The sequence below is a fragment of the Arachis ipaensis genome, chromosome B2 (assembly GCF_059453495.1).
Source record: "Arachis ipaensis isolate K30076 ecotype BB chromosome B2, ASM5945349v1, whole genome shotgun sequence".
In the NCBI taxonomy this organism is placed as follows: Eukaryota; Viridiplantae; Streptophyta; class Magnoliopsida; order Fabales; family Fabaceae; genus Arachis; species Arachis ipaensis.
Genome location: NC_142437.1, coordinates 10,157,824 through 10,179,909, shown reverse-complemented (window position 1 = coordinate 10,179,909; position 22,086 = coordinate 10,157,824). Strand labels below are relative to the sequence as shown.

The window sequence follows — 22,086 nt, the reverse complement described above, 5'->3', positions numbered from 1 at the left end:
AATGAGATATTTTTATTCTTAAAATTTGATAATTTTTTGCTAAGTATATATTTTTTGTGATTTTTTAAAAGTATTATTGGTTGTTGAAAAAAAATCACAATATATATATATATATATATATAGCGAAAAAATCACCAAATTTTAAGGATAAAAATATCTCATTTTTCTAATCATACTTGCAAAAAACCGCATCGAAATAATTCAATCTCTAAGGCATTTTTGAAAATACATATTTAATGTTGGATTTTTTGTCGCATTTTTAAATTATTTGAGAGCATTTTTTGTCGATAATAAGATTCAGAGAAAAGGACAAATAGATCCCTGACCTTTTGTCCTGCGGACATTGTCGTCCCTGACAATTGAAAAATACTTTTAAGTCCCTGACCTTCACAAAACTTGGACGGATCAGTCCCTCCGTCCAAATGCCTCCATCAGGGACTGATCCGTCCAAATGCCTCCATCAGGGACTGATCCGTCCAAATTTTGTAAAGGTCAGGAACTTAAAAGTATTTTTCAATGGTCAGGGACAAAAATGTCTGTGGAGCAAAAGGTCAAGACCTATTTATCCTTTTCTCTAAAATTCAAGTGCACTTGATCTACTCATGGCCAAAATCCTATTCTAAAAACAATAATTGACAATTTGATAATGAAGCAACTACAATTTTTTCTCCCTTTTTCAATCTAATAAGTTTTTTTTTTGTTTTATATATTCCTTTTATTATAGCCCTATTTAATTATTTACATTTCATCCAAGTTAGCAATTACTCGATATTCTTTTGATACAAATATAAAAGACAAAGTATTGTATACTTTTTATTTTAGCGCAAAAGTTTTCAATAATAACATAACATATTATTCTGCTAACAAACTATAATTTAAATGACAAAATTTTTTCATAATTACTTAGAGGCTAAAGGTCGTAATTTCAAGTCTTACTCGTAACTTTAACAAAAATATATTAATAATTTATTCATATGTCTGCGCAAGTAAAATAAATAGAGATAATTATGAGATGAATATAAACTAAAATTATTAATTAGTATAAAAAATAAAGGAACACCATTAGTGTTTAAAAAAATAATGTAATGTAATTTAATATACAGTAAAATATTATTTTAATTTTTTATATTTAGATTAAATAACAAGAATTTAATACATTATTTATATTTTCACAACATTACTTAGGAATAATAACATAATATAATATTCTATAACGGTTTTTTAATAGCATTTTTTTCGTTTGTTTAGAATTTTTTATATATTTTAAAATAATATCAATGTATCTTTATTTTTTACATCAAATAATATTTTAAATATGTTTTATATTTACGTTATTATAATCTTCATTTATCTTGCTCATAGATAGGACGGGTATTTTTTTTTTTTTTTGGTGACTAAATAGAAAAGAAAGAAAAAAAAAGATACAAAACCAAATTAATTGGCTAGGGTCATATCTAAATCTATTAGATGTTGAAGCTCACTCCATGGTTGGCTCCAATTCGAGTGAATGTCCGCGACAGAAGCAGCTGCTTTAGCCATACAATCTGCAACACTATTTGCAGTCCTCTGAATTAAAAGAATAGAGACTCTCCAATTCCAATTCATAACCTCCTGTATATGCTTTGCCAAATCCCATTCCGGAATATCCTTACCAAGCATTCTTTGGTTTACCAAGAAAAGAGCTTCTAAACAGTCTGTTTCACAAATAACCTCACGAAATCCACTCTCCCAAGCAAGAAGTAAACCTCTCCAAATTGCATACAATTCAGCAAAAAGAACACTGCACACTTCGACTTTTCCAGTGCAACCTTTCAACCAACATCCATCAGGATTGCGAATGATACAACCAAAACCAGCATAGCCAGAAGGAGCAAACCAACTAGCATCACAATTCAATTTAACAGAATAAACTGGAGGTGGAACCCAATGCAAACAAAGTGAAGGAGGAGACAGAGATTGATGCATAGCAAAAATAGTGTGAAACTCCCTTACTGAACTACGAATCAAACTCACCACTTTACTAGCACTCCATGAATCATCTATATTAAATAAGTCCTGATTCCTGCTTCTCCAAATCCACCAGATGGTCGAAAAGAAAAGAAAAACATTTTCACTCCTTGCACCTCTGTAGAGCCAATCATGTAAATTCGAGTTATTTGAATACAGGCCTAAAAGGTTCCAGATCTCCTTGGCACTAGGGCACTCCCGAAGACAATGAAGAATTGATTCAGAACCATTCTGACACCGATGACAGGTGCTAGATAAAGCTAAACCACGACCCAAACGAAACTCTGCCGTAGGAATAGCATTATGAAGACTGAGCCAAATCAAGAACTTGTACTTCTCAGGAATATGCAGTCGCCATACCCACAACCAATTATCATGCTCATTCCAGTCAAACTTTCTTTTGGCTAGCCAACTGTACCCACTCCTAGCTGAGTAAAGTCTAGAAGATGCCACACCCCACGACCAACCCGAACTCTCTCCAGCATTCAAATCCGGATTATAAGCATTCAAACGCTGTTTGACATCTTCTGGAATGGTAGAGAAAATATCATGGAGATTCCATTGACCATCTTTCCAAACGTCTCTAATAGTTAAATTAGAGTCAGATATATGTACAAAAGGGACATCTTGAGCAATTGGGCCCTCAATACTCCAATTGTCAAACCAAAAAGATTGATCAAGTGACCCAACGCACCAAGAGAAGGCATCCTTAAGAGCACCAAAAGCCTTTGAGATACTCTTCCAAACATGAGAAGCATTGCAAGGGACAGGGCCATCTAAAACTCCCTCATTCCTCAGATACTTCGCCCTCAATAGAGCAACCCAAGGCTTGTCCTGACAATGAAAAAGTTGCCACACCAATTTACCAAGTAAAGATATATTAACACACGCAGGATCTCTAACACCCAGGCCACCAAATTTTTTTGGAGTGATCACGGTCCTCCAATTAACAAGAGAAAGACCTTTACCATCAACTTGACCCTTCCAAAGGAACTGTCTCATCATAGAAGATAATTTATCGCAAACCCAATTTGAAAAAAAAGATACCTGCATATGATAGACAGGAATGGATGCTGCAACAGAATTGATCAAGCAAAGTCTCCCTGCTTTATTTAGAAGCCTTCCTTTCCAATTAGCTAATCTTCCCCTCACCTTTTCAATCACCGAATGAAAAGAAGCCCTACTGGTACGGGAATGATTAAGGTTAACTCCAAGATATCTTCCTAAGTCCAAAGCAAAACGTATTGAAGAAACACTAGTAAAAATATCTCTTCTACGAGCAGTCACATTTTTAGAACAAAAAGCTTTAGACTTTTCAAGATTCACTTTCATGCCAGATGCCTTGCAAAAAATGTTAAGAGAATGCATGACCATTTGGACCTGATTCTTTGTAGCCTGACAGAAGAGTAAGAGATCATCTGCAAACATCAAATGAGAAAATTTTGGGCCACCCCTAGTGACAGAAACTGGTTTCCACACACCCTCAACCACCTTATGAGATATATAGCAAGCAAGTCTTTCCATACAAAGCACAAATAAGTAAGGAGACATTGGATCGCCCTGTCTAAGCCCCCTTCTAGGAGCAAAATTATCCAATCTATTCCCATTCCACATAATAGAAAGAGATGATGCACGGACACAAGTCATAATCAAATTAACAGTGATGATAGGAAAACCAAAAGCAATGAGAGTACTCTCCAAAAACCTCCAATCCACCCTATCATAAGCTTTTTCAAGATCAATTTTAAAAGCAAGAGTACCTTTCTTGGATTTTGTGTGCTTCATGAAATTCAGAATTTCTTGGGCCACAATAATATTATCAGGAGCACCACGACCTGGAATAAAACCTCCTTGTAAAGGACTAACAATATCTGGAAGAAAAGGCCGAAGTCGGTTAGTCAATACTTTGGTGATAATTTTATAAACAACATTACACAAGCTAATAGGCCTGAAATCCTTCATAAAGGTAGGGTTATCAATTTTAGGAATAAGCACAATCAGAGTTTCCATGATGCTAGGATTTAAGAACTCTCCCAAAAAAGCGCTCCGGACAATATTCCAAATCTCAGTGCCTACTATCTCCCAATATTCTTTAAAAAAATAAGCTTGAAAGCCATCTGGACCAGGAGCCTTAAAAGGGCTCATACTGAATACTGCTGACTTGACTTCCGCAAAAGAGACAGGGTCAATTAACCTAGCACAAGCCTCAGTGCTTAGAGTGGGCATCGGAACATCCCCTAAACAATCAACCTCAACCTCTTCCGTTGTACCAAAGAGATTCTTGTAAAAAGAGAGGGCTTCTTCCTGGAGAATATCTGGATCAGTAGACCAAGACCCATCTTTAACATATAATCCATGTACTCTATTATGGTTTCTACGCACCAAAGTCTGAAGATGAAAGAATTTAGTGTTTCTATCCCCATACTTGACCCACTGCTCTCTAGATTTTTGGTACCAAAAAAGTTTCTCTTGCAACAAAAGCCTATTGTAATCTTCCCTCAGTTCAGCTTCTTTAATTCTCAGAGATAACACATCGGTAACCTCTAAACGCTGTTGAATCTGATCAATCTGATATTCCAACTTATTTTTTCGCACAAAAATATTTCCAAAAATCTTTGAGTTGAAGTCCAAAAAAGCCTGTTGAACCATCTTAAGCCTTTCGGTAACGCCTCCAAACTCTTGATTCCAAGCCTTACTAATAACATGTTTATAAGAAGGATGTGTTGCCCACGCAGCTTGGAACCTAAAAGGACGTGAACCTTTCACTCTGGGGCTACCATGACAACGAACTAAAATAGGACAATGATCAGAATGAAGCCTGCTAAGAATTTCAGAATAACCCTCAGGAAACATTGTCATCCACGCCTCATTAACTATAGCTCTATCCAACCTTTTAGCCAAGTCCCTGCCAGCCTGAACTGCTCTATACCAAGTATATCTCCTACCAGTCACTTTAAGATCAAAGAGCTCACATTCATCTAGAGTAGTAGCTAATAGACTAGCTCTGTGAGAAGAAAAATAAGCACCTGTACTCTCATCTGGTGCCACAATCTCATTAAAATCACCAACTGCCATCCATGGTCTATTATGGTCTGAATTAATAGAACGCAAATGATCCCAAAGCATACATCTTTTTTCGAATTGAGGACTCCCATATACTGCACTACAAAGCCAAACTAAGTTACCCACACTCACTTTCACTGTGATACATTGGTCAATTTGATCAATAACCACACAAGAAGCATTAGCAATAGAAGATAGAAACCAAATGCCACCCCTGTGTCCTACTGCTTCCTCAATACCAACACAATGAAAACCCAACTTATCCCAAAAATTCTTCAAATTATTAAACATGGTATGAGTCTCAAAGAGAAAGAAAAAAGATGGTTTATATATTCTCACCAAATTTTTGCAATGCACACGGGCCATCTTGTTAGACGCACCCCTCACATTCCAGGCTATGATATTGAAACTATCCATAAAATAGCAAAAAGGGAGCTCCAATAACAAACTCGAGACTCAACATGATGTCCCTGTCTTCGACGATCCTGCCTTTAATGGACTCTCAAGTTGCAGCCCAATTTTCTCCGTCGAAACTTGCACCATACCCGCCGTCGATGCTCCATCCTTATCTACTGGTGAATTCTGCAAAGAGTTTGGGCGAGGACGCTTTCGCACAGTGCCATTTGTTGTCTCACCTTGCTGCTGATGATGAACATTGTGCCGGGTCCCCGAAGAAGCCACACTAACCGGTTTTCCAATATTGATGCCCCTGCTTAATTTTGCTTTGGATCCAGTAGCATGTGTTGTACGTTGGTGATTAGGCCTTGTCCAAGTATTGGTAGCCTTGTTAGGAGTCTTCTTTACTTTTGGTTGGACCTGATGGGTGCTAAGAGAAGGCTTTTGACCCATTTTATACTTTCCTTTCCTAATCACTTGAGTCCAGCCTTCCAAATCCTCATGTTGTGCATGGTCTACATGAACAGCATGCAAATCACTCTCCACCAAATCCGGGACAGTAACTTTTACAGTCTCATCTCCAAGATTCTTGCCAAAATGAAAACTTGCCTTTTCTACATGTACTGGATTTTTTGAATTTGAGCTTTCTGGCTGCTTTGCTACATCGCTGATCACCTTGGCATTAGTTCCTCCTCCTGCATTGCTGTCAGTCTTGCACACCTTCATATCATGACCAAACTTGAGACAGGAGCCACAAATAAGGTGAAGACTTTCATATTCAACCTCATATTCAACACCTTCAACAAGAATCTTCTTAGTCACTGGCAATCCTAAATCTATCTGAACACATGCTCGAGCATATCGTCCTCTTTCAGCTAATTTTGTTGCCAAATCAACCTTAACGGGAATGCCAACTGCAGCTGCAACACGGAGCATTGCATCTTCTTGGTAGCACCAGATTGGTAATCCAGAAATTCTAATCCACACTAAAGTTGCTCCAAAACAGTTTTCACTTGATCTAAACTCTTGATCCCAAGGCTTCACAGCCACATAATTTCCCTCGATCATCCATGGACCTCCTAAGAGAACTTTTTCTCGCTCCTCAGCTACATCAAACTTCACAAGAAAGTAGTCAAATCCCACGTCCAATAAACCAAAACCTCCCTTAATCCTCCATACCGTTCGGAGTTTATGAGACAATGCAGTGTAGCTATAATGTTTACCTAGCACCTTAATTACTATAGCATCCTTATAAGGTTCTGCCAAGCAATTCTTAGCTTCTTGGGTAAACGTGACACTCGGTGGCAAGAGATCTCCTTGCTTCCCAGAAACTACCGCAATGTTATCTCCCGATAAAGTTTCAACAAGTGAAAAAGCTTTAGCAATCTTGGAACCTACAACTTTGTCCCTGAAAGAAACCTTCAAAGGCTTAGAAACCCCTCCCAAAATATGATCCTCCTTTTCCCCTGATGCAATCCCTCCCCCACTCTCCCCCTTATCTCTTCTGCCGACATTATCGGCTGCCTCACCGTGTTTCACCCTCAAAGTCTCTTCCCCGCTCACTCCAGCGCTCATCTTCGATTTTCAAAATTGTACAGAGTACGGAGTACGTACATAGGACGGGTATCTTGTTAGTTGACAACAAGAGTTATGAAGAGAAGGATTTTTCCAAAAAAAAAAAAAAATAGAATGAGTAAAATTAAAGAAGTGGTGACAGAAAATAAATTAAAGTGTGTATGTAGTTAGATCTTTATAGAACAAATTCTCACTTCATGACGGAATGAATTCTCTCTTACTCGAAGAAGTAAAGTATGATCTCTCATTATTAATTTTATAAATAAAACAAAAAAGAGTAATAAAAAGTTAAAAATCACACTTTACTTCCTCAATTTTTTTTATAATTGAGAGGATCATTTTCTTTGACTAATAACACACAATTTTCGATGAGGTTTCAATTTAATGGTAAATTTGATTAATAGATAATTAACTTTGTCACTATTATTTAATATATAGTAGACAGATATTCATGACAAGTGTGTCAAAGGACATATGCTTAGCAGTATCTATTTGGTATGATTTTCTAATTGTGGACCGAGATTTTTCATCAATTACTATTTTTAAGTCGGATGAAAATAGTACTTCTAAGAAATTTTAAGAATCACATGAGTCTAGATTCAAGAGATATAAAAATTATAATTAGATAACATATTTTATGATTGTGTGTTTATAGATATGAAACATTAAAACAAAAATAAAAAAATATAAAAATATAAAATTATATTTAATAGATGAAATATAAATAGATATATTATATTTAAAAATATATAAACATTAATAATAAGAGATATAATTTATTTTTTATTTTTATTAATATTTATAATTATATTTTTTAATTTTTTAAACTAAAAAATAAAAATAAATTAATTTTTTATAATATATTCTAATTTATTATTAAATAAAATATAAAAATAATAATTTTTATATTTTTATTTTTTTGTATCATTTATATGTACCATTATCAGACCAAGTTAACATGTCAAGTAGCATTAACTGTTGATAATAATTTCTAGTAAATGTCCTATTATTAATAATTCATTCTAAAATATAATTTATAATAAAATTTTAAATACAGTCAATTTTACATAAAATTAATAATAAAAAATTATTAAATAATCTATCTATCTATTTATAATATATAAAAGTTAATACTAACTTTTTTTGTAATGAGTTTAAGCTATTTTTTTTTGCTAATGATGCCACATCAACAATTCTAATGACTTGACAAAAGATAAAAATCAACCAATCACTATTTAGTAAAATATTTTAAAAAAATTAAAACAAAAAACTCTTATCTATTATTATTCAATTGAAACATCAAGTACTAATTAAATACAATAAACATACATTAAAAGTGTCATCATAATAATAATTATAAAAAATTTCAGTTATAAATATTCAAATTCTACAACTTATACATATTAAGACTTACTACTCTTCATTTCTTAATCTTTCATACTAATTATCAAAAATTTTTTAAATTTAATATAACATTTTTATATGTTTTTCATTCTCATTCATTCATTGTTTTAATTATTTACAAAAAAAAAAAACACAAGAAAAGACAAAGTGTAGTAATTAATGCAAATCAAAAAATGAAAATAAAAAATAAAGATGCAGTTTTGTATAACTTTAATATAAATAATCTATGTGTTTTTTAAAAATAAATAAATTTAAAATCTATTTATAATATGTTCTCTAAAAATTTTTAATATAATATTTATTAAAATATACTATATAGTATAAATAATCAATCTCTCCGCATATTGCGCGAATCTCACTCTAGTTTAATTAATTTGACTAAATTTTAAATTTTTACCATAATTTATGTAAAAGGCTAACTTCTTGATTAACGGTTATAAAACTGAAACAAATTAATCAACTTAAAAACTCAAACCAAACTATGAGATAATACTTAATTTGGTCCCTGAACTTGCACGTGAGTCTTAATTTAGTCCCGAAATTTTAATTTTCTCTATTTAGTCTCCAAATTTTATAAACGTGCCTCACATTAGTCTTTGAGATGATTTTTAGTTCAAAAACTTTAATGCCGTTGAAATGAATAATCAAATGTCATACTGAAACCTGTAAAATGATGTAATTTTAGTTTTGGTATTCAAATAACTCAAAAATGATGTCGCATCACTTGTTTTGTTAGGTAAAATTTCAATAAATACCACTTATGATATTGTTTTTGGGTTATTTGAGTGTCAAAACCAAAACGACATTATTTTAGAGAGTCTAACTTAGCGTTCGCCTATCCATGACAGCATTCTATTAACGTTTATACATTAAAAATTGTTTCAAGGACTAACATGAGTCATATTCGCAAAATTTGGGAACTAAATAAAGACAATTGAAACTTTAAAAACTAAATTGAGACTTAAGAGACTCATATACAAATTCATGGACGAAATTGAGTATTATCTCACCGAACTAAACTCAAATTGAATGTTATCTCAGCAAACTTGTAAGGCGGAAATCATGGCAAGTGGCATACATGCATGGAAACAGTGCTCATGAACTGAAGCCTTAACTTATCTTCGTTAGAAACCAACAAAGCCTCAAATTAAAGATGGAACAAGCGCCAGAGGTAAAGTACACCACTTTTTTGCTTGAGACACTAGCATTTTCTTTTATATACATACTTCATTCCACTTCAAACCCTATCTGAAGCAAACAAAGGAATTGGATCTGTTTGTTTCTATTTTCAGTATTTTTTTTCTAAGAAAAAATGAAGTTACATTATTTTCCAAATTAATCAGATATGCAGTTGTGACTGATGCAAACAAAGGAATTGGAATAGAAATAGTAAGGTTGTGTTGACTTCCAGAGATGAGAAGAGAGGCCTTCATGCTTTGGAAACTCTCAAACATCTCTCTCATCTTGTGCTCTTTCACCACCTTCATGTTGCTGTTCCTGCTAGTGTGGATTCTCTTGCAAATTTCATCAAATCCGAATTTCGAAAGGGGATACAAGATGAATTATGTGAAAATAAAATTTCCATGTTTGCATTTTTCTACTCAGAAATAAGTTTCATTGACTATATAAATTTCTATTGTATGATTTGGGATTTTCTCATTTATTTTCATGTTTGTTAGTTGCATGTTAAGGTTTTTTTTTTCCTTACAATTCCACTAAAAAAATGTAATTGACTAATTTGTTCTGAATGTAATAAATTAAACTTCTCGTATGAAGCTCTGCATGCTAAGAGGTTTAATTACTATCAAGTCATGTTTAGGGTTTATGTTATTAATTTTGGATACTAACCAGGAATGAGTTCATTGCCTTAATTAATAACCTTGACTTGGTAGATTAATATTATTCTTGAAGAAAAGAATTGCATTTTGTAGATCAACAATGCAGTGATTGGTGGACTTGTGATTAAGGACAATGATTTGGTCCCTCAAGTGTTATTGAATAGCAGGGTAAGAATTTTACAGCCAGTTTGGTTCATATTTTTTCATTTTTCAACATTTTCTATTTTAGAATTTAAAAAATATAAACCAAAGACAAGCTAAGAAGTTTTCTTAGGATATTGAATTGGGTGAAATTTTTAGGAATTATCAGATGATGTAATAGAGAAAGCCGGAATCGTTGAAACATTCGAACTAGCTGAAGAATGCTTGCAAATAAATTATTATAGTGCTAAAAGAATATCTGAAGCCCTTCTCCCTCTTCTCCAATGATCTGAATCACCAAGAATTGTGAATGTATCATCCTCCCTATGAAAGTTAAAGGTAGGATACTCTCTTTATTTGTTTGTGTTTTTTTAAGGTTTAATTATTCTAATAATCTCTATAATTTTACTAATTATGTAATTAGATTCTTATAGTTTAAAAATTTGTGATTAGATCTTTATATTAGGTAAAAATTTGTAATTAAATCTTTACTAATGATTATTTTTTAGAAAAAAACACGCTAATGCTAAAAAAAGACCGAATGGAAAGTTTTTATCTAATATAGAGACTCAATAGTCAATACAAACTTTTAAACTATAAGGATCTAATTAAAATTTTGATGAAATTATGGAAACCAACAGAATAATTGAACTTTTTTTTTTAAAAAATTAGTAGATCTTAGATTGTTTCGCTAAATTTGGTTGTTGCTCTACTAATAAGCGTATTTTATTACTTTTTATTCTCCATTACTATTTTATGATTCTGTTTTGTAACTCTCATTATTATTGCTTTTCATTTCTAATAATTCAGCGTGTATAAAATGAATGGGCTAAAGGAATCTTGGGCGATGCTGAAAACCTTACAGAAGAGAGAGTTGATGAAGTGTTGAATGAATTTGTGAAAGATATCAAAGAAGGGTGTTTAGAAAGAAAAGGATCGCCTAAGGTTCTTGGTGCCTATATTATCTCAAAAGCTGCTATGAATGCATATACAAGAATTGTTGCTAAAAAGTACCCTACTATATGCATCAATAGTGTGTGCCCTGGCTATGTTAAAACTGATATAACTGCCAATACTCGACTTTTAACGGCAGAAGGTGCTGCTAGTGCTGTCAAATTAGCATTGCTTTCAAATGCCTCTTCTGGCCTTTTCTAATTTCAGAGTGATGTTTCTTCATTCGAATTCAAGTGAGTTGGGTTATGTATACTCATTCTAATTCGACCACTGCAATCTGTTCTATAGCAGCTAGTTGAATCGTTGAGACGAAATTATCTGGAAATGAATGTAAGTCATCATGGAAACTCAACAATTTGAGGAATAAGATGTTTTGGAGGTCCACTTGAAGTAGTCCAAAGTGAAGAATATGTAGAATTTTGAAGATCCTGTGTTTGAATATGTAGAATTTTCAAGATCATCTGCAAACATCTTCAGCTCGGGACAATGATAAACATCCATCTCTTTTAACTCAGGCCAATCTAGAATTTGCATCCCTGACCAAATGCACCTTAGAGCTGGCGATTCCCAAAGAGTCAAGGTGGTTAAGCAAGGGAACATCAAAAGCTCTTTATTATTTTCTTTCCCTGCAGTTATGACTTCATATTTTCCAAAAATTTCCTCTAACTTCACACAGTTTCTCACATCTAATTTTCGTATATTGTTTTTGAAAACTGATGCGGGAAACAAACTTGTCATGCATTTACATTCATTAACAATGACTTCTTTTAGAAATGGAAGCCTGAAACCACCTCTAGAAACTGACATTATTCCATGCCTGAAACTAATCAATATTCCATCCAGTTGCTTAAAGTTGAAATCACTGAATATAAATTGTTCATCACTTCAGTTGATACAACCAAGTGTAGAAATTATTTCTCTTGGACATAATAAAATTTTATTTGGAGAAGGATCTTTATTTATTTATTTATTACCTGACTTATAAACTGTCATACTGCAGCAGCATTAAGATCATGGTGGAAGACCGAATCATCACTCGAGTTGTAAGAAACTTGAATCCTTCTAGAAACTTGATTCGCAATACTCAACTTGCAACTCCTCAGGGCGTATTAATATTTTCGCTGACGTAGCAATGCCTCTGCCTCTGCCTCACATGATTCTATGTGCAATTCTTTCAGATTGGAGGAAGGCTATAGTACTAGTGTTATCAATTTTGGACATTCGACACAGCTGCTTTGACAAGTATACTATTCTAACCCATTGATGGATTGCAACACACATAATTTGAAGAGGTACAATTCTTTTTTAAGTTTCCAATAATCTCCTAATTACTAGCTTCATCTATTTTTGAGGGTTTCATCATAGTAATAGCTTACTTCCATTGTTTCCAAGTTGGGTGTCTTCTCAAATAATTCAATTGGCACTTTAGACTTTTTTTTGCTCATCATCATTAAAACGGTAAAGTTTATTCAAACTCTCAAGATTTTCATCCTTACGTTTTTTCAACCATGAACTTAAAGCTCGAGTGCATTTCCAATTAAGAGTCAAATTTTCCATCTTGGAAATATCTTATGACCAAAGGGTTTATACTTATAAATAACTTTTTGAAGCTTGTAATTAAAAAAAGTAAGGGTGTACTGCTTTCAGGTTCTACGAAGGGAACTAAATGCTGCAGAAAAGTTCTAAGAGTCTAAAATTATGTTGCCTATTATTATGTAGTTTTTCAATCGGTCACTTTTTTCTTTCTTTCTCCTTAAAAGAAGATCAAAACCGATATTATAATTTCAGAAGTTAAATGAAGAATTTAAAACAACACACATACTTTATAAAACTGATGGTCTTATTGAGAATTGTATAATACATAGAATGTTACATTATACATTGGAAGTTAAGAGTTGTCAGATGAAGCTAGGTCTAATTACTGAATGGGGCTATTAACTCTTTATTTCTGAATAGCTTTGCATCTCTCTTTCCTTTGAAGTTCAGCAATATTGGTATCCCTTAGAACTAGAATTCAGATCATATTATTGACTCTCTTCTTTTAAGTTTTTCTTGATTCTTGAACACAGCTTTTATTTCTTTTGGTGCTTTGCACTTTTGAGTCTAGCCGTGACTCTAAGTGTTTTGTTTTCAAGTATTACCACCTGATACATAAACACCACAAGCACTTAATTGGGGAACCCTTTGGATTCGAATTTAGCTTTGCTTAAATTCCCAGACAGTGGTGCTCAGAGCCTTAAGCGTACTATTTAATACCTTTGGGTCACGACTTTAAATGTTTAGTATCAAGGATTACTTGACACTTTTACACCACAAGCATATAGTTAGGGAAAACAACTCTTTTGAGCTTTTTAGGCCAATTTTGACCCTCCTAACCATTGATGCTCAAAGCCTTGGACTTTTTTTTTTCGATTTTTTTTTTTGCTGTTTCTTTCAAGAATCAATCTTTTTGATATTTCAGAGAATTAATAATACTTCTCTAAATTCTTGTATCTCAAGAACCAATGTGCCCAACCCCAACATCAAGTATGCTCAGTTAATTCATACATTCAGAGAATAAAGATAAGGTCACCACATTAAAGTAATTAGAATAACTCATCATGTAACTCAAGATGTAGTTTCCTATGTTGGCACCTTGGCCTCTTCTAACCATTTCCACACATTCAGCAAACCAGTCCCATCTCCAGTGAAGAAGAGTCCACTAGGGCCTATCTGAAAGGATCGAACTTCTTGTCTTGTAAATAGTCGACCTCTCTCTAGAAACCTGTAGAAGCAGAGACAGTAAGTAGCTAAAATAGTAAAAAAAAAAAAACAAGCCCAGTAATAGTAGCAAGACAAGTAGATGAAAGATTTATCATCACTCACGTCGGCAATTCATACATACGAACTGAATTATCTTTGCACGAGCAGAACAATATTGACTTGGCCTCTACATCAGTCATCCCATACAGTCCAAGAACAGCCTATAATAACAAATAAAATAAAAATAACAAATAAAAAAAAATGAATTGGACAAACCAATCACCTCCCTCTTAAACAAAATCAAAATACCAGCTTAAAGACATATTTGTGAACAAACATTAGTGGTTGAACAACTTACATTTTCGTGAGTGTGAGTGTATGTCACTTCTAGAGTTCCCTCCTCGGTGCACACCCAAACATTGACTGTGCAATCAGATGAACCCGATAACAAGTAATTCTCCCAGCAAATAAGTGATGTGACAACGTCGGTATGTCCGTTAAGTGTCATTGTGCACTGTAATGTATCAAGGTCCCAAACCTGTAGATAGCAGGGTAAGAAATTGCTTAGCTAAAGGGGAATAGTGTGCAAATTACATGAAGCATATAAATAAATAAACAAAAACACTACCTTAATGCTATGGTCCATGGATCCAGAGTAAAGCATCTTGTGACATCCAATAGCAAGACAAACCACTGGTTTGCTATGACCACTTAGTGTTGCAACCGTTTTGAAAGGAGACTCAAAGCTGCATCTCCAAGCATAAATAACACCATCCTGCAATTTAAATGGATTATTTAAAAACTAATGGACAACAGAAGTAGTTGACATGTCATAGTTCTAATCAGTAGCAAATGGCTAATTATAAACAAATCTTAAATCACTGCAAGCCAAGGTAATTTACCTCTGCTCCAGCAAGGAGGATATCATTGCCAACATTCAAGGAAAGGACTTGCCCTTTAGGTCCATCAAGAGTAACATCTGCACCCGTCTGAATATTCCATGCCTTAACAAAACAACCACAATCAAATTATAAGTTTACAGTTAAAGCTCCTATACATAAGATACCATTATTACAATTAAACAAAAGAGCTTACCTTCACAGCATTTTTCACACCGGCAAAGATCCATGGGCCCTCAGATATAAGTGAGGTAACTGGAGAATTAAGATGGATCATGTTAACACAACGGCCAGTGTTGCAGTCCCATGCTCGAACTGTGCCGTCAGTGCTACCAGAAATAAGCTTGTTTGAACCAGCCGGCAGTGCAATGCCAGTGATTTCCTGTAAACAAAATTTGAATATTAGCATAAACGAATCCAACTCGATGGCACTTTTAAATATTAGTAGAATGTTGCTCTTATGTAAAAGCTTGTCCTAGATTAGATTTGATACTCTTCGGCAAGGTGGGTAAGATTTATAATATACATTTTCTACGTGAATTTGATATAATATGCGTGTTGATGGCAATAAAATAAATGCTGTCTTGCTGTCTTGCTTAATACTTGAATGACAATAAAATAAATGCAGTGTATGTAAAATGTATTAGATTCCATTTCCATATCAATTTTAAACTAAGGATCTTCTATTCTGATTTATTCTAAGCTAGGCAAACACGGTTATTTTTATGTGAAGCAGGTGCTAAGCACTGGCCTAAAAAATTACAGCTCTATTTTTCAAAGTTAGTTCTTAATGTCTCTTATCATGGTTGCTTCTATAGAATGGATTCTTTAGATTTTAGAAACAAATATTGGGATTATAAGTTTATAACTAATACACCTATGCTTCGTGTTGAATTTTTTTTAATTTATTGCAACTTAGTTATGGCATCTCTTTAGTTTTTCACTTTTTGCTTATCCCTCAAACTTATTTCAATTGCAATATTCACTTAACTTTCAAATTAAACCAAGACAAAATACACTAAACTGAATGTACTTTCAAATAATAAAAGGTGGAATCAGACATGTATATACCTTGTTGTGTTCATGAAGCTTTGCAAGCGTAGAAAACCCATCACCATAAAACCATGAATGCAAATTCTGACACAAGTCACCGTCCACACAATTGTCAGTCATCCAAGATTTGCAAATACTGCGTGATTTATCCACAGAAGCCTTAGCAACAGTGGCCACATCTTCCACGTCTGCAGTCTTTTCAATCAATACAGCCTTTTCTTCACACTTGGTTGGCTTCTCAACAGATATAGCTTCTGCTTCTGGTCTGCACTCAACAGCCTTTGGTGCACAATTTTCTGGCTTCTTCAAGGCCTTGGGTGCGCAATTTATTGCCTTCTTAGCAGAGGAACTGGCCAAGCCAACAGATATAGCTTCTGGTCTGCACTCAACAGCCTTTAGTGCACAATTTTCTGGCTTCTTGAAGGCCTTGGGTGTGCAATTTATTGCCTTCTTAGCAGAGGAACTGGCGATCTTCTCAACGGACGAATCGGGCTTCTTCGAATACTTATATGTCGTATTGGCATTATAGTATACATTGGATGGCGAGGTTGGTAAGCTATGTGAAAATCCACAAGGATTTCTGTTGCATCTCCCAGCTAGCCAATACTTGCATGTTTGTGGTGTTGTACGACGGAGCCGTTCAGTCCTCTTTGTTGTTGTTATAATAGCCATGATACTACGAAATAAAACACAGTATTCCCATCAATAAGACCCTTCATTGCTCATTAATCTCTTCCAAAACTTAAACAACAACCCAATTAGAAGAAGCTGCAGATTCCATTCCCTCATCAAAACCCAAATTCTGTTACTCCACTTCTCCATCAACCCAACTTAACACCACCACTTAAGTAAAATACAATATGAACACTAACGAAGAAAAAAAAGAAATTCCAAAGAAGGTAACGTGCTAAGAAGCAAACCTGAATTAAGAGTAGAATTGAGTTCGGAAAGTTCAATAAAACTAATAAGGATTAGAATCACTGAATCAGAGTCGGAGAGATTCAGCGAAGAAGAGAGTGTTTGTATAATAGTGTAACGGAAAATTGGAAACCATATGAGGTCCTTTATTTATAGGTTTCGTTGACGGTGGGCAGAAAAATATTTGGAGAAAAATCAATCATCAATAAATATTAAATAGTATCATTATGAAATTCATTTATAGCTCAAAACTAATTCTGTTACATATTTTGTTTTCTAACTGATTTTTCAATACACAGTTACTGCCACATATACATTTATGAAACTCATTTATAACTCGTAATTGATTCTGTTACAATCCCTTTTTTTTTTCTAACTGGTTTTTCAATACATAGTTACTGCCACATATACATTTAATGATATAAATATAATAAAAGTATCTTGGTTCAATCATTCATCGTATTTTTTTTTTTATAATACTTTAATTTTAGCATTTTTTTTTTATGTTTTTGTCATTTTTACACCGATAAAAATGAGTTTATATTAAAAAATATTTTAAATTTAAACTAAACATTCTCTTTTTCAAATCTACACTATCCAATCCTAACAAAATTCAAGTGCAATTAATTAGTTAATTTACTCGTGATCGAAATCCTATTCTAAAACAATAACTGACAATTTGATAATGAAACAACTAAGTTGTTTTTTTGTTTTTTCAATCTAATAAAAAATTGTATTTTATATATTTTCTCTATTATAGTTTTATTTAATGATTTAAATTTCATACAAGTAACAATTATTCAATATTCTATGATATAAATATAAAAGATAAAGTATTATATGCTTTTTATTTTAGAGAAAAAGTTTTTAATAACAACATACATATTACTTTTAAATTAACCACTTTTATTATTGATATTTTTTTTAAACGTGTTACTCTTTTTTTATTCATACTAGCAATTTACTCTTACGTTTACATGGATAAAATAAATAGAGATCATTATAAGGGGAATGTAAACTATATTTAAATTATTAATTGGTGTAAAAAATAAAGGAATATCATTAGTGTTTAAAAAAGTAATATAATATAATTTAATATAAAATAAAATATTATTTTAATTCTTAACGTTTAGATTAAATAACAAGAATTTAGTACATTATTGATATTTTTACAACATCCCTTATGAATAATAATATAATATAATACTCTATAACATATTTTTTTTAATAGCAGTTTTTTTACTTGCTTAAAATTTTTCATATATTTTTAAACAATATCAATGTGTCTTTATTTTTTATCCAAATAATATTTTAAATATGTTTATATTTACGTCATTGAGTCTTTATTTGTCTTTATCTCGCTAGTTGGCAAGAATAGTTATGAAGAGATCAGAGGGGTTTTGCCAAAAAAAAAAAAAAAGTGAGAAAAAGAAGCGGAGACGAAAAATAAAGTGTGTATGTAAAACAAATTCTCACTTCATGACTAATAGCGCACAATTTTTTCGGCGAGGTTTCAATTTAGTGGTAAATTTGATTAATGGTTAATTAACTTTGTCACTATTATTTAATATATAGTAAGCAGATATTCGAATAAAGTCTGATTCTTTAAATTGCAGCTCTAAATGCAAGAGGTCTTGATAAATGCAAGGTATGAAACATTTTGATGACTTATGTGATCTTGTTACTCTTTTCTTTGTGGTATAATTCTGTGAGATACTGTTTATTAGTTATTTCTTAACTCGTGTTGGGATGAATTGAATGTTTCTTGTAATACAATGGTAAAATTCTCTCCGTCAAGGTATCGATTGCCTACTAATACAGGTTTCCCATTCTGCATTTTTGTATTGATCAGAGCTTGCTTCTCTTGCCATAAGTGCGATGCAGTTACTAGCTCTGGTATATCTTATTTGTTACTAAATCGGATTTCTCTATTGACTTTAGGTTGACAAGCTTGGACTGTGCCAAGACCAGCATGTCGTCAAAGTTGATAGCTGGTGACACCGACTTCTTTGCCAACTTGGTATGTTTGAAGTTAAATACCCAATCAAGGTTGGTTTTTCGAATTCCTTTTCATCTTATTGTTTATATGGCTTGCTCCTAGGTGAAACTAAAACATTCTATTTTCAGCATGTGTTGAGAATCTGTGATGTGTACTTCAATTAGTTAAATCTTGCCTTTACGTGCTTTAATTATCACGGCCATTCTCTGGATTTTATCCTCTGTCCTTTTTTTTTGGTTCACCATTATTATAGGGAATCAATATATTGAAGCCTCATGGAAAAAGTGCTAGAGACAGCTTTCTGATATATATATTTGAGTTCTGCTAACTGAAAGGAAAGAGCTTCTCAAGACCCAGTTGGTGGGAAAGTCCGGTGTTACCCCCAATGTTGCAACCTCTTTCATTGAGACACTTGAAGCCAATGAGCTTCTCAAGGTATCAATTTCAATTTCCCTGTTAATTGTGTTGTTATTGTTTTTGGAGGAACATGCTTGAGAGATTGTCTCGCTTCAGTATTGTTATGCTTGCCATGTGTTTGATGAATTTCCTGTGAGAGATGGAAAAGAGCGGAACTTGTTTTCTGTGTTTCCTTTTCCCAATTCACAAGATTTAGGTACTTTTCCTCTTGGATTGCTTATGAAATTGGGTGTAAGTTTTCTCATGTTTTGCATTTGTGATTGGTAGTATTTTTCCTTGCTTGAAGTTGTTAGTTATTATTAAACCATGTAAAACCATCAAAGGAAATGCTTAAAAGGACTATGGCACGTAATGTTATTATATCATGGCATTGCATGCAAAACATGGATAAACTGTGTTGGACAGCTTTCCTTTGTCTCTTTGGTTTTCCATGTACTGCTTAAATTGGTCGGATTATTGAGTGGTTGGGAAGTGGGAATTGAGCTACTTTGCATGCTTATTGTGATTAATTATTTGACTGCAGAGAGGGTAATATTTGTAGGGTTTATACTTTATACCATGTGTCTACTGTGCTAAGAACTTATTCAGAATGAGGTTAGTATTTGTTATGCTGTTCAAACATTTTTGAACTTTCTTGGCTTTTAAAAGTTATAATAGTTATGGTAAAAATTATCAGTTTCTGTACAAACACTTGAATTCTAATAATTTGTAATTGCAATTTTGAATGGCATTTGCAGATTAAAATACATAGGAGTTGCCCTGGTGAGTTGGAAGATGTGGTGAAGCAGCTGGAACAAGCAACCGGTTCAGTGGCAGTTGGTAAAATTGGTCGAACCCTGATTATATATATATATATTTGAGTTCTGCTAACTGAAAGAAGCTAAAGCTGGGGACATAAACATGCAGGTCTTGGTAGGTCAGATGTATTATAGTGGTTATGGTGTTCCCAGAGATGACCAGAAGGTGTGTTCTTTCTTTTATTTTGGTTATGGTTATTAGTTATTACAAATTAATAATGCTTTTCAATCAATTTTCATTGCATTGGACTTTCTTGAGCTTGTTAAGAGTTTGAGGTTCTGTTGTATTATACTATTTGAGAATGTTCATGTTAATTGACAATAGAATCTTCAGGTGGTGACTATGAAAAATTGAAGAAAAATATTAGCATTCTCTATTGGTCTTAATTTTAGTAATGAGATCAATTTTGATGCTGATAATGCATATACACTATTAGGCAATTAAATCTTGTTTGTTATATAACTTTTAAGATAGTGGGGATAAGACTTAAGAGTCAAATAATTTCAATGACCGAGTTATATATGAATAGATGACTGTCTATTTAGTTAGGTATGCACAATTAGATGCACTTAAATGGATGCTTCATGTGGAGTTGTGGACAAATCTATAATAGTAGCATAGAATGCTTTATCATGGATGCAAATCTAATATCCATGCTAATAACAATGCCAGATTTTTCTGTTGAAGACGACTTCACAGCAAAATAAATAAGAGTTTACCAGAAGCAAAAAATTTGTCAATTATCAGAAAATGGAGTAAGAAGTGATTGAACAAATCTAAACACTTAAAGTAGATAAGATTGTTGTTTCATAAGACTTTATTACACCTCTGAACTTTCTTATTCTGACCTTATTGGTGTTGATAACATTGTCCCCGATGCAGGGATCTGTTTCAGTTAATATGTCTCTCTTCCATTCATGCCTATGTTTTGTTTGTTCCCATCTGACTTCAGGCCAGAAAGATGGGGCTGAGCAAAGACGAGATGCAGATGTTAATGAAATTCCGCGACACACATGCTTCTCGGCTGTCCTTGATTCAGATCAACCCCAGACAATCCCATCTCATGAGTAAGTCTTATTTCATGCTGAAAGTAATTTGATACCGTCACTTTGAACTTCCAAAAAGCAAGAGACTATCACAAAATGTATGATTGACTAAATGATTTTATGAATTGGATTGTATGATAAAAGAATCACCATAATATAAGATTTAGTTATGTAACTCTGCCTATATATTATATAAATAAAGTCATCATGTTTTATAAAACTTGGCTATATGTCCTATAATCCATGCAAGTAAAGTCTAATTTGAAGAAATATTAAATTCTTTAGGATTAATCCCATCTCTGCTGGAAGCATCATCACGGTTGCAGTGATCAAGAGGGCTTCCACAAAGCTGTTGGTTCCCTTCAAATGCCTCATTCGGCCAATGAGAGAATTTTCTGTCCAATTTTTCTTGAAGGTTGTTGTAGGAGAGATCAAGGACTCCCAAGCTGCTCATGTCACCAACTTGTGGAGGGATTTCTCCGGTGAGTTGATTGTGGGAAAGATCAAGTGCTTCTAATTTCAATAGATTCCCAAGAGAAGCTGAGATTTCACCTGAGAGATTGTTGTAACTGAGGTCTAAACTGATATGGAGATTTTTGGCATTTTCCAATTTCTGTTTTAGTATGGAGAATAACACTTCTTTTAGTATGGTTGATAGTTTTAGTATGATTGAAAAAACATTTAGGATTATAGTTGATGTACCAATACATTTTCTTTATGCTTTGAATTATATTGACTTGCTTGTTTATTATAGTACTTTTCTTTTAGTTTGATAATACGATAAACTTGTTTATTTTTTGAAATATTATAAATATTCGAATATAAGTTAGAAAAAA

At 33.1% G+C, this 22,086-nt stretch overlaps 2 protein-coding genes and 2 pseudogenes across 12 annotated transcripts; 2 read left to right on the top strand and 2 right to left on the bottom strand.

Annotated features, from left to right (window-relative positions):
* Nucleotides 1–5,639: 5,639 nt before the first annotated feature.
* On the bottom strand, nucleotides 5,640–7,041 carry LOC148573008 (uncharacterized; annotated as a pseudogene).
* Nucleotides 7,042–9,462: 2,421 nt separating this feature from the next.
* Nucleotides 9,463–11,615, top strand: LOC110262424 ((+)-neomenthol dehydrogenase-like; annotated as a pseudogene). Its single transcript, XR_015905122.1, has 4 exons — nucleotides 9,463–9,616; nucleotides 10,377–10,451; nucleotides 10,584–10,763; nucleotides 11,235–11,615. The product of XR_015905122.1 is annotated as a (+)-neomenthol dehydrogenase-like (transcript).
* Nucleotides 11,285–22,002, top strand: LOC107624838 (type IV inositol polyphosphate 5-phosphatase 9-like). 10 transcript variants are annotated; one of them, XM_088504774.1, is made up of 11 exons: nucleotides 11,285–11,958; nucleotides 12,379–12,421; nucleotides 12,557–12,670; nucleotides 18,607–18,638; nucleotides 18,932–19,039; nucleotides 19,243–19,424; nucleotides 19,948–20,000; nucleotides 20,144–20,225; nucleotides 20,313–20,369; nucleotides 21,087–21,271; nucleotides 21,536–22,002. In XM_088504774.1, exons 9-11 carry the CDS (start codon nucleotides 20,328–20,330, stop codon nucleotides 21,765–21,767), a joined length of 459 nt encoding a protein of 152 aa, XP_088360900.1. In that variant the 5' UTR covers nucleotides 11,285–11,958; nucleotides 12,379–12,421; nucleotides 12,557–12,670; nucleotides 18,607–18,638; nucleotides 18,932–19,039; nucleotides 19,243–19,424; nucleotides 19,948–20,000; nucleotides 20,144–20,225; nucleotides 20,313–20,327; the 3' UTR covers nucleotides 21,768–22,002. The 10 variants fall into 10 exon arrangements, with proteins under 10 accessions (XP_088360900.1, XP_088360904.1, XP_088360898.1 ...); XM_088504779.1 differs by lacking the exon at nucleotides 18,607–18,638 and having other exon boundaries at nucleotides 11,569–11,708; nucleotides 11,825–11,958; nucleotides 19,930–20,000; XM_088504778.1 differs by lacking the exon at nucleotides 18,607–18,638 and having other exon boundaries at nucleotides 12,382–12,421; nucleotides 19,930–20,000.
* LOC148573007 (zinc finger CCCH domain-containing protein 48-like) lies at nucleotides 13,222–17,088 on the bottom strand. The gene is made up of 7 exons (XM_088504782.1): nucleotides 16,091–17,088; nucleotides 15,216–15,401; nucleotides 15,023–15,124; nucleotides 14,749–14,895; nucleotides 14,479–14,658; nucleotides 14,244–14,341; nucleotides 13,222–14,142 (listed from the first exon to the last, which is right to left on the bottom strand). Exons 1-7 carry the CDS (start codon nucleotides 16,742–16,744, stop codon nucleotides 14,001–14,003), a joined length of 1,509 nt encoding a protein of 502 aa, XP_088360908.1. The 5' UTR covers nucleotides 16,745–17,088; the 3' UTR covers nucleotides 13,222–14,000.
* Nucleotides 22,003–22,086: the final 84 nt, after the last annotated feature.

Bases quoted from the DNA above. Each gene is read 5' to 3' on its own strand.
- LOC107624838 (XM_088504778.1), top strand. From the start codon at position 20,328: ATGTATTATAGTGGTTATGGTGTTCCCAGAGATGACCAGAAG. The intron at 20,370-21,086 runs GTGTGTTCTTTC...TCCCCGATGCAG, and splicing joins TTCCCAGAGATGACCAGAAG to GGATCTGTTTCAGTTAATAT. The intron at 21,272-21,535 runs GTAAGTCTTATT...TAAATTCTTTAG, and splicing joins CAGACAATCCCATCTCATGA to GATTAATCCCATCTCTGCTG.
- LOC148573007 (XM_088504782.1), bottom strand. From the start codon at position 16,744: ATGGCTATTATAACAACAACAAAGAGGACTGAACGGCTCCGTCGTACA. The intron at 15,402-16,090 runs GTATATACATGT...TTTTGTTTACAG, and splicing joins AGCTTCATGAACACAACAAG to GAAATCACTGGCATTGCACT. The intron at 14,342-14,478 runs GTAAGTTGTTCA...TTGTTATTATAG, and splicing joins ACACTCACACTCACGAAAAT to GCTGTTCTTGGACTGTATGG.